This window comes from Bombina bombina, chromosome 11, assembly GCF_027579735.1.
Source record: "Bombina bombina isolate aBomBom1 chromosome 11, aBomBom1.pri, whole genome shotgun sequence".
NCBI lineage: Eukaryota > Metazoa > Chordata > Amphibia > Anura > Bombinatoridae > Bombina > Bombina bombina.
Window position 1 is genome coordinate 166,150,798 of NC_069509.1, and position 15,917 is coordinate 166,166,714.

A 15,917-nucleotide genomic window follows, 5' to 3' on the forward strand; every position below is an offset into this window, starting at 1 on the left:
GAACCAGGCGGGAGCGTTGCACTTGGATATGTGCCCAAAGTTCTGGATACCAGTCTGCTGACACCTGGGGAAAATGGAGTGCACCAGCCAACGTGCACTATTAGGCTGTGAATGCAGACTTCCACTGCCGGAACAAGATCCGGATACCCAAGCCTGGAGTCCGGCCAAGGGCAAGCAGCGTGCGGTGGTGATAAATTGGGCCTCACATAGAGGCGCGGAGCTTCTAGCGATACCTGCTGCTACCTGCAGCTACCTGTGAGCCCCGCCTCCAAACCGGAAGTCCGATCCGCTAACATCAGTTAACACTAACCTTTCCTAACTCCATTGCTTTCCCCTTGAACCCCTAAGAATGTAAGCCTATGAGCCCAGCTGTTTGTAGATTGCCTTAATACGAGCCGACTACAAAAGTGCAACTCTCGGCAGGGCCATCTATCCATTTGATCCTTATAAATGTTATCCTGTATACCAACTATGTTTACAGCGCTGCGGAATCTGTTGGCGCTCTACAAATACCTGTTAATAAATAATAAATAAATAATGTATGAGGTAGATTTATATTGAGTTTTTTTAATGCTCACTAAAGCATTCTCTTGTCAATCTCTCTATAACTTCTTATCAATGTTGCAAGAAGAGCTAATTGGCACCTTCTCACTTACAAGAAGCAGCAAATACTAAAAACATAAAATGTAGGATTTATTAGAGCTATTGGCTCAATGGTTCTCCACAACTCCTCTAGTAATTTTATTCCTAAGGGATTCTTAGGGAAAAACAGAGAAATAAATAGGTTAATCCCCCTAAAACAAACCCTTATGTTAAAGCCAGATCTGAAGTTTTCTATCAAATGTTTAAAAGGAAGGAAATTCCTAAATTAATCTGAGATTTGCATGACATTATAAATTACATCACTGATGACATCACACATGACTTTGTTAATGATATCATCATTGACATCTCTAGTAAAAATTATATGTGTGTGTGTGTGTAAATACAGTTTGTGCAGAAATATATATTAAAAAAACACAAAGAGAAATCTTTTATAACAATAAAGGTGATGCGACTAGAAAAATGAGTTATTTAGTGTGGTGTTGAAGTGTGCGCAGGAATTATAAACAAGCTAAGAAGATAATCAGGGCTGTGCATAAAGAAGAAGGCATAAGAGGATTAAGGTGGAGGTTGTATGTAACATAGAGGGATAATGAGGGCCCTTTGTGTGAGACACAAAGGAATAAGAGAGTATGAAGCAGACTGTAAAGAGAAGGGGTGAATAGGAAACTGTAAGAAGGTGAGGAATATAGTGGATATCAAGGAAGTGGGAAGAGAAGTTGAGGAGGAGGCTGTGTTTGAAGAAGGACAGCTAAAAAGATCAACAGGTGCTGGTGTGTTAGAGTTAGTTGGATTAAGAGGTTGAGCAGAAGGTGAGGTTGCTAAGAAGACAATTTAGTATTTTTTACTAGTTTTATAGATGATGTCCTTATAGTCTGGAGAGGAGACATTTAACTCGTTTGTTGAGTACCTGAATGATAATTCAGGAAATTTGAAATTCACATTCTCCTGCTCCAATAGGGAAATTATTTATTAAGATCTTAAGATGACATCAGATAGTCATTTGAGAAAGTTTAAATTAATACTGAGGTATATTGTAAAGCAATATCAGGTAATATCAGGTAATACTATTTAATGATCTGACTTATCATCCTAGACATCTTAAAAATGCTATACCACTAGGGTAGTTCATTAGAATCTGTAGGAATTGCACTGAGACAGAACAATGTTTGGTCCATGTTAAAGAACTAAAAAATAGATTAGTATGAAAGGGTATAGTGAATCAGCTTTGGAGAAAACCTTGGTGGAAGTTTTAAATTGAAAAGAGATGAACTATTAAAGGATAAGAAGGGGAGTTCTAAATCTAATGATAGAGGTTTTCTTACTGTTTGCGCTCAATATAGCAGACAATATAGTAGTGTTTGTAGTATAATAAAGAAATATCTCCCTCTTTTAGCGTGAGACCCAAAATGATTGGATATTCTTAAATATAGAGTTACATTTGTATCTAGGAGAGCTAGAACCCTGGGAAATATACTAAAAAGGCATTTTTCTGTAAAACAAAATGTTGGATCTAATTGGTTATCTAAGAGACCAGGATGCTTTAAATGTAGTGGTCGCCCCTGTAAGAGCTGCCAACATATTAGAGGTGGTAATTGATTTAATTGAACTATTACAAGGTGTACTTATGAAATTGTGAATTAGGTGAACTCTAATACTAACTATGCTGTCTTTTTAATAACGTGTAAGAAATATAATTTCAAATATACAGGGCCTACTTTACTCCAAGTAAAGGAAAGTAGGAGATAGGCAGTTGATGCTTAATAGAAGTGAGGTATTTTAGATATATAATTTAATAACTGGTAAACCCAATGGAAGAAATGAAATTTCAGATTTAAGATTTAAAACTATACACAGATAGTTAATATATATTTTTTCTTTCCTCTTCCCCTCCTGTAGATGACTTTATACAAAGAAAAAAGCAGGGGAATAGGTGAAGAAAAATGGGATTAAAAAAAATGGGATTAAATATCTTTATGTATATATACAGTATCTGACAAAAGTGAGTACACCACTCACATTTTTGTAAATATTGTATTATATCTTTTCATGTGACAACACTGAAGAAATGACACTTTACTACAATGTAAAGTAGTGAGTGTACAGCCTGTATAACAGTGTAAATTTGCTGTCCCCTCAAAGTAACTCAACACATAGCGATTAATGTCTAAACCGTTGGCAACAAAAGAACCTTAAAGTTTACTACATTTTACTCTGTACTCTATTTTATTGCATATAAATTGCATTCATATTATATATAGAAGTGTTTTAAAATATATGGGAGACAGAATATGACATAACTTTCTCAGTTTTAGACCTATGGGCTGTGCCTATCTGCTGTTTGTATCATGGCTCCACATGGAAAAGAATTGCCAGAGGAATAGAAAAATCTAATTGTAAGACTTAACAAAGATGGAAAAGGATACAGGAAGATCCGTGACCAGCTACAAATCAGTTGAAACACAGTTACATCAGTAATCAGGAGGTATAGAATGAGTCATAGTACCACTTATCAGAGCTGCAGTGGCTGTCCTCCTAAAATGACTCAGTGGACAGTGCACTACTTGCACAATTTAGCTCTGAAAAAAAGACAGGCAAGTGCTTTAGACTTAGATCAGGGTTATCAATGGAAATCGAAGTTACTGTGACAGCTCATATTGTGGGAAGGACATTGCATAGTGTCAACCTCTATGGCGGACATCCAAGAAAAAAAATCCCTGCTTGCTCTTCGCCACAACACTGTGTGTATGATGTTGTAATGTATTTGTGTTTTTTTCTGCTACATGTAATTGTAATGTGCTTGATCCTGAAAAATTAACATACTTGGCTCTCTAGGAGGTTAAAAAAAGGAAAACACATCAAAATGGTTATCATACATGTTTATTCAATATTGTTAAACATTTAATAGTTTCAAGTAATTAAATATATATTCTTTATCACTTCTATTTAAAAAAAAAAACAAGCATTTGTCATTCAAAACAAGCATTACATTTGATTGAATAAAATATTATTTTTAATATAAGTATATTTTATTACACATGGATAATTGACTATATTGCTTCAGTATATCAAATCCATTGTTTTATATGTATACATTGTAGTTAATCCCTGCATTGCATAGGTTACATACAGCAGTCATGACCGTATAAGACAACTCAAGAAATATTCTCAAAGTAGTTATTTTCAAGACAGAGGAGTATGAAAATGTACCAAGATACTCTTACTTAAAGGGATATGAAACTTACATTTTTTTCTTTCATGATTCAGATAGAGCATGCAATTTTAAGCAACTTTCTATTTACTCCTATCATATATTTTTCTTCATTCTCTTGGTATCTTTATTTTAAAAAAAAGAACAGGAAAGTATTTTTTGCGATGTAAGTTTAGGAGCCAGCCCGTTTTTGGTTAAGCACCTAGGTAGCGCTTGCTGATTTGTGGCTAAATAAGCAAGCGCTACCCAGGTGCTGAACAAAAAATGGGCCGGCTCCTCACCTTACATTCCTGCTTTTTCAAATAAAGATACTAAGAGAGCAAAGAAAAAATTATAAAAGAAAAAGAAAATTGTGTTTCATATCCCATTAAGATGACACTGTACACATGTTTCTGTAATCTTTATGAAAGAGCAGGATTTAAAAAATGTATTTATTTATTTTTGGATGAAAAATATTACGTAAAAACTATAATGAAGTGTATCAAATAATATACATTAACAGAAAGTGCCTATCAACCAGTGAGCATTAACAGGAAGTACTTATCAGCCAATGACCAGGAGTGCCTATCAGTCAAGGACGATTAGCAGGAAGTATACAATTTATAACGTTTTAATAGTTTTAATTTAAATTTAAAAACATTTTCATGCATGCAAAACCCCAAACAGCAAGAGCATTTTTAGATACTGATCTTTAACGGGAATGACAGAAAATGAATAAGATTCCTTTAACAGGAATATTTCAGAAATACACATTTATGCCCAATAGATGGCACTGTGTTTAAGCTAATGTGTTTAAGCTATGTTTCTCATGAAATCACATAATATTCACAGCACCATGTATTGGTTAAATAGTCTCATATAGTAGTGTGCTCAGTGACATCTATTGGTTAAAGAAAGTATATTTCACACCTTACCACTTTTTCTTCTTAGCAATCGTAATCCTAATTTATATAATTACAAAATTAGTCTGCTTTCTTAATGTGTCTATTTTATTTTATCTAAAGATCAATTGTGTTTTTGTAAAGTGCAAGTGCATATTCATGCATGGGTGCAAAATAATACACAACATTTACAAAGAGGTGCCCCTACATTTATATTTCTTATATACTGGCAGCTAAATTAGCTGTATAGAATAATAAAGAAACTGATGAATCTGGAGAGGCATCTTATCGTATTTGGACAAATCTTGATAAATATTTGTTAGAGTAAGTGGGACTTTACTATTTTTCAGTGTCTAATATTATTTCTTTTTGGTTTAAATTATAATATTACATTCAAAATAGAAAAATGTAATTTTGTTTAGAAATGCTCAACTAGTGCAACAAATGTCAAGAGAAACATATGTTTTGCAATCTTATTATAGGAATTCAGATACTCACCCATCCCTAGTTACAAAGCAATACACTGAATAGACATAAACACAGCTTGTTTTTATATATAATGTAAGCATATGTGTCTGTGTTTAAAGTTAATTGAAAATCATAAACATTAAATATAAGAGTAATATAGCAGATGTCCAGGAAGGCATTAGTGTGGAGACTCCTAATTGAGAAGAAAAAAAACCATTAGCATATTTTTCTGATTAGGTGCAAATTCCTTGATTCGATAATATAATAATTTCTAGTGTATGTTGTTTCATCACAAACTTTAGACTTCTTAAAAAATATGATAAAGTTAAATTAGTAACTGTGGTAATGTTTTATGGATTCATAAACATATATGATAATAATAATAGAGTTATAGATTATGAGTTTTGTGTTAGGGTTAAAAAGCAGCGTTGGCCGGTCCCAACGCTGCTTTTTAACGCCCGCTGGTATTACGAGTCTTGAAGGTACAGGTGTACCGCTCACTTTTTTGGCCAGACTCGGAAATACCGCAAATCCACTTACGTCAATTGCGTATCCTATATTTTCAATGGGACTTGCATAGCGCCGGTATTACGAGTCTGACAAAAAGTGAGCGGTACACCCTCTCCTGTCAAGACTGGTACCGCATTTTAAAGTCAGTAGTTAAGAGTTTTACACTACAACGCCGTAGCATAAAACTCTTAACTAAAGTGCTAAAAAGTACAATAACACCCATAAACTACTAATTAACCCCTAAACCGAGGCCCCCCACATCACAAAAACTAAAATAAAATTTTTAACCCCTAATCTACCGAACCGGACATCGTCGCCACTATAATAAACATATTAACCCCTAAACCGCCACACTCCCGCATCACAAACACTAGTTAAATATTATTAACCCCTAATCAGCTGGCCCTAACATCGCCAACACCTACCTACATTTATTAACCCCTAATCTGCCACCCCCAATGTCACCGCCACTATATTAAATGTATTAACCCCTAAACCTAGTCTAACCCTAAACCTAACACCCCCTAACTTAAATATAATTTAAATAAAACTAAATAAAATTAATACAAATCACTAAATTATTCCTATTTAAAACTAAATACTTACCAATAAAATAAACCCTAAGATAGCTACAATATAACTAATAGTTACATTGTAGCTATCTTAGGGTTTATTTTAATTTTACAGGCAACTTTGTATTTATATTAACTAGGTACAATAGTTACGCTATAATTAAATAAATTCCCTAAGCTAATCTAAAGTACAAAAAAACAAAACACTAAATTACAGAAAATAATAAAATAATTATAAGATTTTTAAACTAATTACACCTACTCTAATCCCCCTAACAAAATAAAAAAGCCCCCCAAAATAAAAAAAAACCCTACCCTACACTAAATTACAAATAGCCCTTAAAAGGGCCTTTTTGCGGGGCATTACCCCAAAGTAATCAGCTCTTTTACCTGTAAAAAAAAAAGTACAAATACCCCCCAACATTAAAACCCACCACCCACACAACCAACCCTACTCTAAAACCCAACCAATCCCCCTTAAAAAAACCTAACACTAACCCCTTGAAGATCACCCTACCATGAGACGTCTTCATCCAAGCCGGACAGAAGAGGTCCTCCAGACGGGCAGAAGTCTTCATCCAGACGGCATCTTCTATCTTCATCCATCCGGCACGGAGCGGGTCCATCTTCAAGACATCCGACGCGGAGCATCCTCTTCTTTCTTCGGCCGACGACTGAATGAAGGTTCCTTTAAATGACGTCATCCAAGATGGCGTCCCTTCAATTACGATTGGCTGATAGAATTCTATCAGCCAATCGGAATTAAGGTAGAAAAAATCCTATTGGCTGATGCAATCAGCCAATAGGATTGAGCTGGCATTCTATTGGCTGATTGTATCAGCCAATAGAATGCAAGCTCAATCCTATTGGCTGATTGCATCAGCCAATAATTCGAATTGAAGGGACGCCATCTTGGATGACATCATTTAAAGGAACCTTCATTCTTCAGTCCGCCGTCGTTTGAAGAGGATGCTCCGCGTCGGATGTCTTGAAGATGGACCCGCTCCACACCGGATGGATGAAGACTTCTGCCCGTCTGGAGGACCTCTTCTGCCCGGCTCGGATGAAGACTTCTGCCCGTCTGGAGGACCACTTCTGCCCGGTTGGGTGAAGACGTCTCACGGTAGGGTGATCTTCAAGGGGTTAGTGTTAGGTTTTTTTAAGGGGGGATTGGGTGGGTTTTAGAGTAGGGTTGGTTGTGTGGGTGGTGGGTTTTAATGTTGGGGGAGTATTTGTACTTTTTTTTACAGGTAAAAGAGCTGATTACTTTGGGGGCTATTTGTAATTTAGTGTAGGGTAGGGCTTTTTTATTTTGGGGGGCTTTTTTATTTTGTTAGGGGGATTAGAGTAGGTGTAATTAGTTTAAAAATCTTGTAATTATTTTATTATTTTCTGTAATTTAGTGTTGTTTTTTTCGTACTTTAGATAATTTTTTTTAAATTGTAATTAATTGTATTTAGTTTAGGGAATTTATTTAATTATAGTGTAGTGTTAGGTGTTAGTGTAACTTAGGTTAGGTTTTATTTTACAGGTAAATGTGTCTTTATTTTAACTAGGTAGTTATTAAATAGTTAATAACTATTTAATAACTATTGTACCTAGTTAAAATAAATACAAAGTTGCCTGTAAATAAAAATAAACCCTAAGATAGCTGCAATGTAACTATTAGTTATATTGTAGCTATCTTAGGGTTTATTTTACAGGTAAGTATTTAGTTTTAAATAGGAATAATTTAATTAATTGTAGTAATTTTATTTATATTTTTTTAAAATTATATTTAAGTTAGGGGGGTGTTAGGGTTAGGGTTAGATTTAGATTTAGGGGTTAATGCATTTAATATAGTAGCGGCGACGTTGGGGGTGGCAGATTGGGGGTTAATAAATGTAGGTAGGTGTCGGCGATGTTAGGGCCTGCAGATTAGGGGTTAATAAAATTTAACTAGTGTTTGCGAGGCAGGAGTGCGGCGGTTTAGGGGTTAATATATTTATTAAAGTGGCGGCGATGTCCGGTCGGCAGATTAGGGGTTAAACATTTTAGTTAAGTGTTTGCGATGTGGGGGGGGGCTCGGTTTAGGGGTTAATAGGTAGTTTATGGGTGTTAGTGTACTTTTTATCACTTTAGTTAAGAGTTTTATGTTACGGCATTAGCCCATAAAACTACTGATTTTTAAAGGCGGTAGGAGTCTGGACAGGAGAGGGTCTACCACTCACTTTTTCCAGCAATCGTAATACCGGCGTTAGGAAAATCCCATTAAAAAGATAGTATACGCAATTGACGTAAGGGGATTTGCGGTATGCGAAAATCGTGGAAAAAAAGTGAGCGGTACACCTGTACCTGCCTGACTCGTAATACCAGCGGACGTTAAAAAGCAGCGTTGGGACCCCTCAATGCTGCTTTTTAAGGCTAACGCAAGACTCGTAATCTAGGCAAATGCTTGTAGTCTTTAGTGTTTTTAGCAAAAAAGTTAAACCATCTGAGTTTTGATTTGGTGAATGTCTGTCCATAAAAAAGTTGGTTTAAGACATTTTCAGCTGATCCGCTCACAAAAATCACTACTACAGAAATCTATCTTTTCTGCAGGATCTTTGATTGTAATTTGTATTGTTATACTGTCTGATTACTTACCATTATTACCATTATTGCCTGTTGATGGCATGGCTGTAAAAAAATAATAGTTAATTGTTAAATAGTCTGGTAATGCTTATATATTCTAAGACAGCCCAGATGCAAAATTATGTTTTCATATATCTTCAAGCTTAACTAAAATGTATGTGATGGCCAATTATCTTGTTAGCATAAAACCAATTAAATAAATCAATTCATTTATATTAACAGAATATACTGGGGGAAAATAAGAGGAGGGCAAGGAAACATTTGTGAATATTCAGTTAAATTTGACTATCAGCTATTTTTTTAACACTACTGAAGTCAGTCAAACTCATCTTTTGTAGTTTGATTTAAATCAACGTATTATGGTAAATTCAGCTGTTTTTTAATCTGAAATTGGCTTTTTCTGATGTTAATTAAAGGGATACTAAACCCACATTTTTTATTTCATTAATTAAAATAGAGCATGAAATTATAAGTAACGTTCTAATTTACTCCTTTTAGCAATTTGTCTTTGTTCTCTTGCTATCTTTATTTGAAAAGAAGGCATCTAAGCTAAGGAACCAGCCAATTTTTTGAGCAGATCCCTGGACAGCACTTGTTTAATGGTGGCTGACATTTAGCCACCAATCAGCAAGCACAACCCAGGTTGTGAACCAAAAATGGGCTGGCATCTAAACTTACATTCTTGCTTTTCAAATAAAGATAGCAAGAGAATGAAGAAAAAATGATAATAGGAGTAAATTAGAAAGTTGCTTAAAATTGCATGCTCTATCTGAATCATAAAAGAAAAAAATTGGGTTCAGTGTCCCTTTAAAATCAGCTGAGTTTGACCAACTTGTAAACAGAGTTGCACAAACTCTATAATGTGATTGGCAGTATAATAATTAACAACCAGTCTTAGAAACATACATAGCAGATGAGGAAGAATTTAAAGGGATATGAAATCCATATTTTTTCTTTCATGATTTAGATAGAGCATGCAGTTTTAAACAACATTTGAATGTACTTCTATTATCAATTTGTCTGTGTTCTTTTGGTATCATATGTTGAAAAGCAGGGACATATGCTTTGGAGCCGGCCAATTTTTGGAGCACTATATGGTAGCAACTTTGCATCAAATTGGTTAAAATTCCTACAAGAGATGTACTATCAGACTTCAATAGAGGACAAAATGGATGAAACATGAACAACTGCTTGACCAAACAAATTAGTTTGTTCATTCCCACTGTTTGCCATAAAAAAAAAGATAAAGAAAGGGTAGGAAAATCAGTTTCTTAGTTTGTAAAGATGCACAGGGGGTCTGACCATTCATGTGTCTATGTCCCCTGTACAATTCTGCCATAGTATGACTCTAGCCAGTCAGGTTGTAAATATTGATTTTAGTCATACAGGCTTGTCCAATCAAGCCCTATCCTAGCATAAGGAGGTGGGAGACTTGGATATGCTTAGCTATTTCAGTCACTTTGACTAAGATGCAAATCACAAAGGTCAGGAGGTCCAGAGAGTTCAAATTAGGCTGCAACAACTCATTGAGTTATAAAGTATATCACAATCCTTTAGAAAAGCTTAAAGGGACAGTATACTGTAAAATAGTTTTTCCCTTAATGTGTTTACAATTGCTTGCAGAGTAAAAATGTATAAAAATTAGCTTTTTAAGGTTTATTTGTGTATATTAATGCTCTGATTTTGTGTTTTGAAGTCACAACCTAATAAATAGGTTGAGCTTGTAGGTATAATCAGATCTCATTACTTTATCACATTGTGTACATATACCTGCGTCTTTATCTTATATCTGTCCATAAAACAATCACCAGTACTTGGAGAGAACAATGGAAAATCAACATTTTATTACCTTATCTCTGCTATATCCCACTGGGAGTGTAATCTCTTCTGCTGGCTGTGTTTACAAAGCTTATCTATAGCTTGGACCTGCGACCACAAACTTTCAGAATAGGTGGGGATACCACAGGCTAAATCAACTATTTCAAATGCCAATACAAGGGTAAAGGAGCTACTTGTAAACAATGTAATACACTCCAGCAGGTAAAGTGGATCATTGGGAACAAATTAAAGGGGAGAATTTTTTGAGTAAACTGTCCCTTTAACAAATTATTTAACTACACACATTTCCATAGGCTTTAATGGTGAATCTTGTAGAACATTTAATTTGTAAACTTTTATAAAGGATTTAATTAACCAAATTATGTTCTGTTGTCATTGAAAGATTCTTTTAAGTGTTATATAATGTAAGCTTTTTGTTAAAATCAGTTGTTAATTTGTTACCATTCGAAATAACAGTAACAAATCTAAAACCAATATTCGACAATATTTGTCTCACATCTCTATGAATAAGCAAAATTATCTTGAAAACGTTATAAATAGTTATTTTTTTGTAGTGCAAATTATAAGCCATGTGATAACCTTATTATATATTGGTCTGACATGAAGAATTAAAACTCATTTCATTATCTTTGCACAACTTTTCTAATAGAACTTAATAGACCCTATTGCATATTGTCAATAATGGTTTTTAGAGATAAAAAATTGAGTTTTGTCTTGCTGAGTGTCTGTCCTTGTTTGACAGCCTTATGAAAAAAGTAAATCTATTCCACTAGGCAAGAACCAATACAACATAAAATTTTCTATTCTCCACAACCTTTATCAAAATCAGTAAAATCTTTTATACTGCCTAATATTATTGATCACTTACCATTAGTTTCTGGTAATGGGACAGCGGTTTCAGCTGTAAAAAAATGATAGTAAGTGGTTAAATAGTCTTCTGAAACTTAGACATTCTATTTTCACTTGTAGTTGAAATTTAAAGGTACACTAAACTCAAATTTGTTTCTTTCATGATTTAGAAAGAGTTTACAATTTTAAACATCTTACCAATTCACTTCTATTATCGAATGTGCTTCATACTCTTGGTGTCTTTTGTTGAAGGAGCATCAATGTACTACAGGGAGCTAGCTGAGACAATGACAAGAAGCATACATGTGCAGCTAGCTCCCAGTTGAGCATTACTATTTCTGAGCGTACCTAGATATGATTTTTAACAAAGTATACCAAGAGAATGAAGAAAATTAGTTAATAAAAACAAATTGGAATTTTTTCTTTAAATTGTATGCTCTATCTGTATCATGAAAGTTTAATTTTGACTTTTACCATCAGTTTAAATAATGGATTGCTAATACATTGAGCTAAGTAAGCCATTTTTTTTACTTGTGAATTCAACACAATCATAAAATGTAGGTGATGGCTAAGTAAGTATCTTACTTACATAAAGCCAATGAAAACAAACCAGCAATAAACTATTTGGGGAAATACATGAAGGATTTATACAAACATTTTTTTCTAGGCTCTGTTAAAAATCGTATTAATCTTTTTAACTTCTTTCTCTAATCCCAACATTAGTGGTACCTTCAAGATATACTTTATTTTAAGAAACTTAAAGATATTTCAGAATGAATTAGAAGGAATACAGTACCTTGTCGGGATATTGGTCCTATGGAGACAGTCTGAGTCGGAGTTGCACTTCGAGCTGTAAACCCAGTGCAAGTCTAGAAGAGATACATTTAGAAATTAAACATTACATTTCATTATCTCAGCACATATCCCTAATTAATAAGCAACAATGAGAGACCCCTCTCCTGAGATTGAATGGACAGAAACTAACTACTTTCCCTTCTTAAAGGAGCCCCCCCTATCTTAATTCCCTACATTCTTAGTGAATGTACTTAACAGGACGGCTAACAGGACAAATAACAAGAGAAGTGAGCTTGTGGCGTATAATCTAGGGATGGCACGTGAGTAGGGTCTGTTAATCGGGGTGATTTTAATCTGCCAACTAAGAGCTGGTGCACAGGTTCGGCAGCGGCAATCTCATGAGCCCTGCTTCTTAACTATCGGCTGCCGGCGCACTCATACAAGCTGGCAGCAAAGGGATCCAAAGATGCATATACAGCTTGATATAGGGAGTCCTATGATAGGACTTTATCCTCTAAAGTATGAAATAAATTTCTTATAGTAATTCAGGAACTGTACCTTGTCCTCGTGAAAAAAATATATATATGATTATTCCATAGAAACTGCTTCAATTCTGAAACTCTTTTTGCAGAAGTAATTGCAACCAAGAAGATTGTCTTCAGTGTTAGAAATCATAAGAAACTTCACTTAAAAAAAATCAAAAGTATTTCCAATAAAATATCAAGTACAATAAGTAGATCTCAAGGTGGTGTAATTGATTTCTTTGAAAGAAGAATAAGGGCCAATAACTAAAATAATGTCCATTTAATGCCTGTAACAGATGAAGTAACAAAACTCATAACTCATTCCTTGCTGATAACTATAATGAAGACATTCATAAAGACGTGTGCTGATATATGAAGTTGAGATATACCAAAGTGCTAATGCTGCAATACTAGAACCCCATACAGGTAATGATTGCGTGCAACTGAAACATGAATAAAGACACCTTTGAGCTCTACAGAAACCAGAATAGCACTTAGAGATATTCATTTTAATACAATCTACAGTGATTTCATCTTTACATTTTTGTCAAATAAAGTATCTAACACCTATTGATCTGAAATAAACCTCAGCTATATGTGAAAGAGGTGAGCTTCTACAGAAAACATCTGGGCATGCCAACCATTAAGGTTTACTTTGTTAAGTAGAGTTGGACTTACCAGAAGATTTAACTGTAGATTAATTTTAGGATTTCCAGCCTATGGAACAAAATGCTTCTTTGGAGGCTGATTTTGCTCCATTGTTCTTTCCAATATATCTCTAAATGGCTCAGAATAATTGGTAGATGGATTTTTTTGTAAAATGAGTCATTACAGCATCCCCTTTAGGAGTGGTAGAAGAAAATGGACTTACAGACTGTGGTAAAGGACGTAGTATAGTTTAGTATAATACAGGTATACCTCACTTTACAGCGCTTCACTTTACAGCGCTTCGCTAATACAGCGCTTTGTGGAGCTGAAGTTCAACCTCCAAAGATTTTGAAACAGTGCTGTAATCATCGTGAGATTGCGAGAAAAGGGACTGTCACCATTTTGTTATGCGCAGTTCACTCTGTTTACAGCATTACAGTGCAATCTGTGTCTCAGTGGTATAGTCTGACAAATTTTACTACAGTCACTATTTTACAGGTACAGTATTTATTGAATACTAATTGAATACTGTGCTGTGCGAGTGTTAAACTAAATGCAGCACTATTGCACTCCTAATATATGTTAGTTCAAACATGCTTTCAAGTTTTTAAACACAATGGCAAGTGAAAAGAAAGCTAAAACTGCATTGTTTCACTTGAAGGCGGTTTTCACTTTACAGCGGGGCTCCGGTCCCTAACCCGCTGAATGAGCGGGGTATACCGGTATAGTATAGTAGTGGTTGGCAATTAAAAACTGAAAACTACATAGCAATAAATATTTGAAAGCATTTGAGCCATAATTTTCTTAGCAAATTCTAGGGAATGTTACTTGTTCATTTACTGAACCCCATAGTTTCACCACTTACCTACATAGAAGAAGAATTGATTAAGTAGGGGATTGTTACAAAGTTGTCCTGTTTTAGGAAGTTATTTTATTTGGATGAGAATCTAGAAGAAAACCACTAACAGCCATCATGTACTTACACTATTACATATTTCACTTTTGATGTCACAAACATGAATATTGCAGTGCAAGTAGACAGTGTTATGATCTTGGATATATCCAAATAACTGTACTCCAAAACGTCCCATTCTTGATACACCATTTTCAAACACCCTTATGGTTGAATCTTGTTTACTGGGGCAACTATAAAAAGAAAAAAAACTATACGTGTCAAATTGTAAGAATATATATACTGTATATAACCAAACATTCCCGCCATTTTGTACCTATGAAACCATTTCTGAACTAATATTGAACTGTTATTTTTTCCTGTATTTTTTTTATGACATCTGTTCTCAGAGACTAGTGTTCTTATCTGGTTGTCAAGGGTAACCATGCACTTACTGGGATGTTACATTCTTTTGTTATCTTTTTCTTTAGGATGAATGTCTCCAGTCTTACACAAAGGATCTTATGTCTGTTAAGTTGTATTAACTAATTTGTAATAAGGGGAGTGTATGCAGCCTCTCTGTGTTAAGTTACCATGTATGTGATGTATAGTATATAATGCAGCCTTGCTAAGAATAAACCAGAGCAGATTTAGGGGTCGATTTATCAAAGGCTTTCGCCAGCCTTTGAGCCCTTACCGCTGCAGGTTCTCACAAGAGAACCTGCTCGTCGTTTTTAACAAGCAGCGGTCATCAGACCGCTGCTTTCTTAACCTTTCGCCACCTCTATGGTAGCGAAATTCAATCTCTGTGGTCTAGTCCGACTGGGGAGATTGACAGCTCCTGCCCGCGTGTGATTGGCAGTGCACGGGCAGGGGGAAGGATTGCACATGAGCGCAAAATAGTGCTCGTGTGCAATGGTAAATTCCTCCGGGGAAATTCCCCCCGCCAGGGGCGAGCTAAATACAGGGGGTATAAGCGCCCCTGTCCGCATCAGCTTGATAATTCTAGCACTTAGATTCTATCTTGTGTCCATGCTTGATTCTTGCTCTCCAAGGTGGCCTTGTATGTAAAAATACTTAATTCCAGTGATAAGTGTAGAATACTGATTGTTATTTTGAAGATTATGAAGTGGTACCCCGGTGCTCAGAGACCTACTAACACAAATCATAAAATAAGCAGATTATTATTAACCACAGTTTCCCTTTACGTTCTTTAGTTTTAGCAAAATCCTTTCTGAATTTGTTCAATCCCCCAATATACCATAAGCCCTCCCAGTAAGTTTCAGGATATTTAGATTTTTTTTTAAATCTTTGATTTAACTGGATCTTTATTTTAGGCCTGAATCACTAATGATTTATTAATGTATAATTATAGTGCAAATGTACCCTGGCTTAAATGGATTATTGCAAAGCCCGGTGGTATTCATGCTTTCCTTTGCTTTGACTAATAGGGACAGATGTAGGAGAGTTTATGTTCTGATCTAACAAAAGTAGGCCTAGGTTACAAGTGAA

The 15,917-nt window shown here is 35.0% G+C and overlaps 1 protein-coding gene across 1 annotated transcript in view; it reads right to left on the minus strand.

Moving 5' to 3' along the window:
- Positions 1 to 3,958: 3,958 nt before the first annotated feature.
- The window catches only part of LOC128642102 (uromodulin-like), a 90,243-nt gene continuing 78,284 nt past the window's right edge, over positions 3,959 to 15,917 (minus strand). The window contains exons 14-18 of the mRNA XM_053694763.1: positions 14,497 to 14,659; positions 12,343 to 12,415; positions 11,566 to 11,598; positions 8,871 to 8,903; positions 3,959 to 5,356 (exon numbers count right to left, since the gene is read on the minus strand). Of these exons, the coding sequence (XP_053550738.1) occupies positions 5,283 to 5,356; positions 8,871 to 8,903; positions 11,566 to 11,598; positions 12,343 to 12,415; positions 14,497 to 14,659 (376 nt within the window). The 3' untranslated portion in view covers positions 3,959 to 5,282. The remainder of the gene's footprint in view (positions 5,357 to 8,870; positions 8,904 to 11,565; positions 11,599 to 12,342; positions 12,416 to 14,496; positions 14,660 to 15,917) is intronic.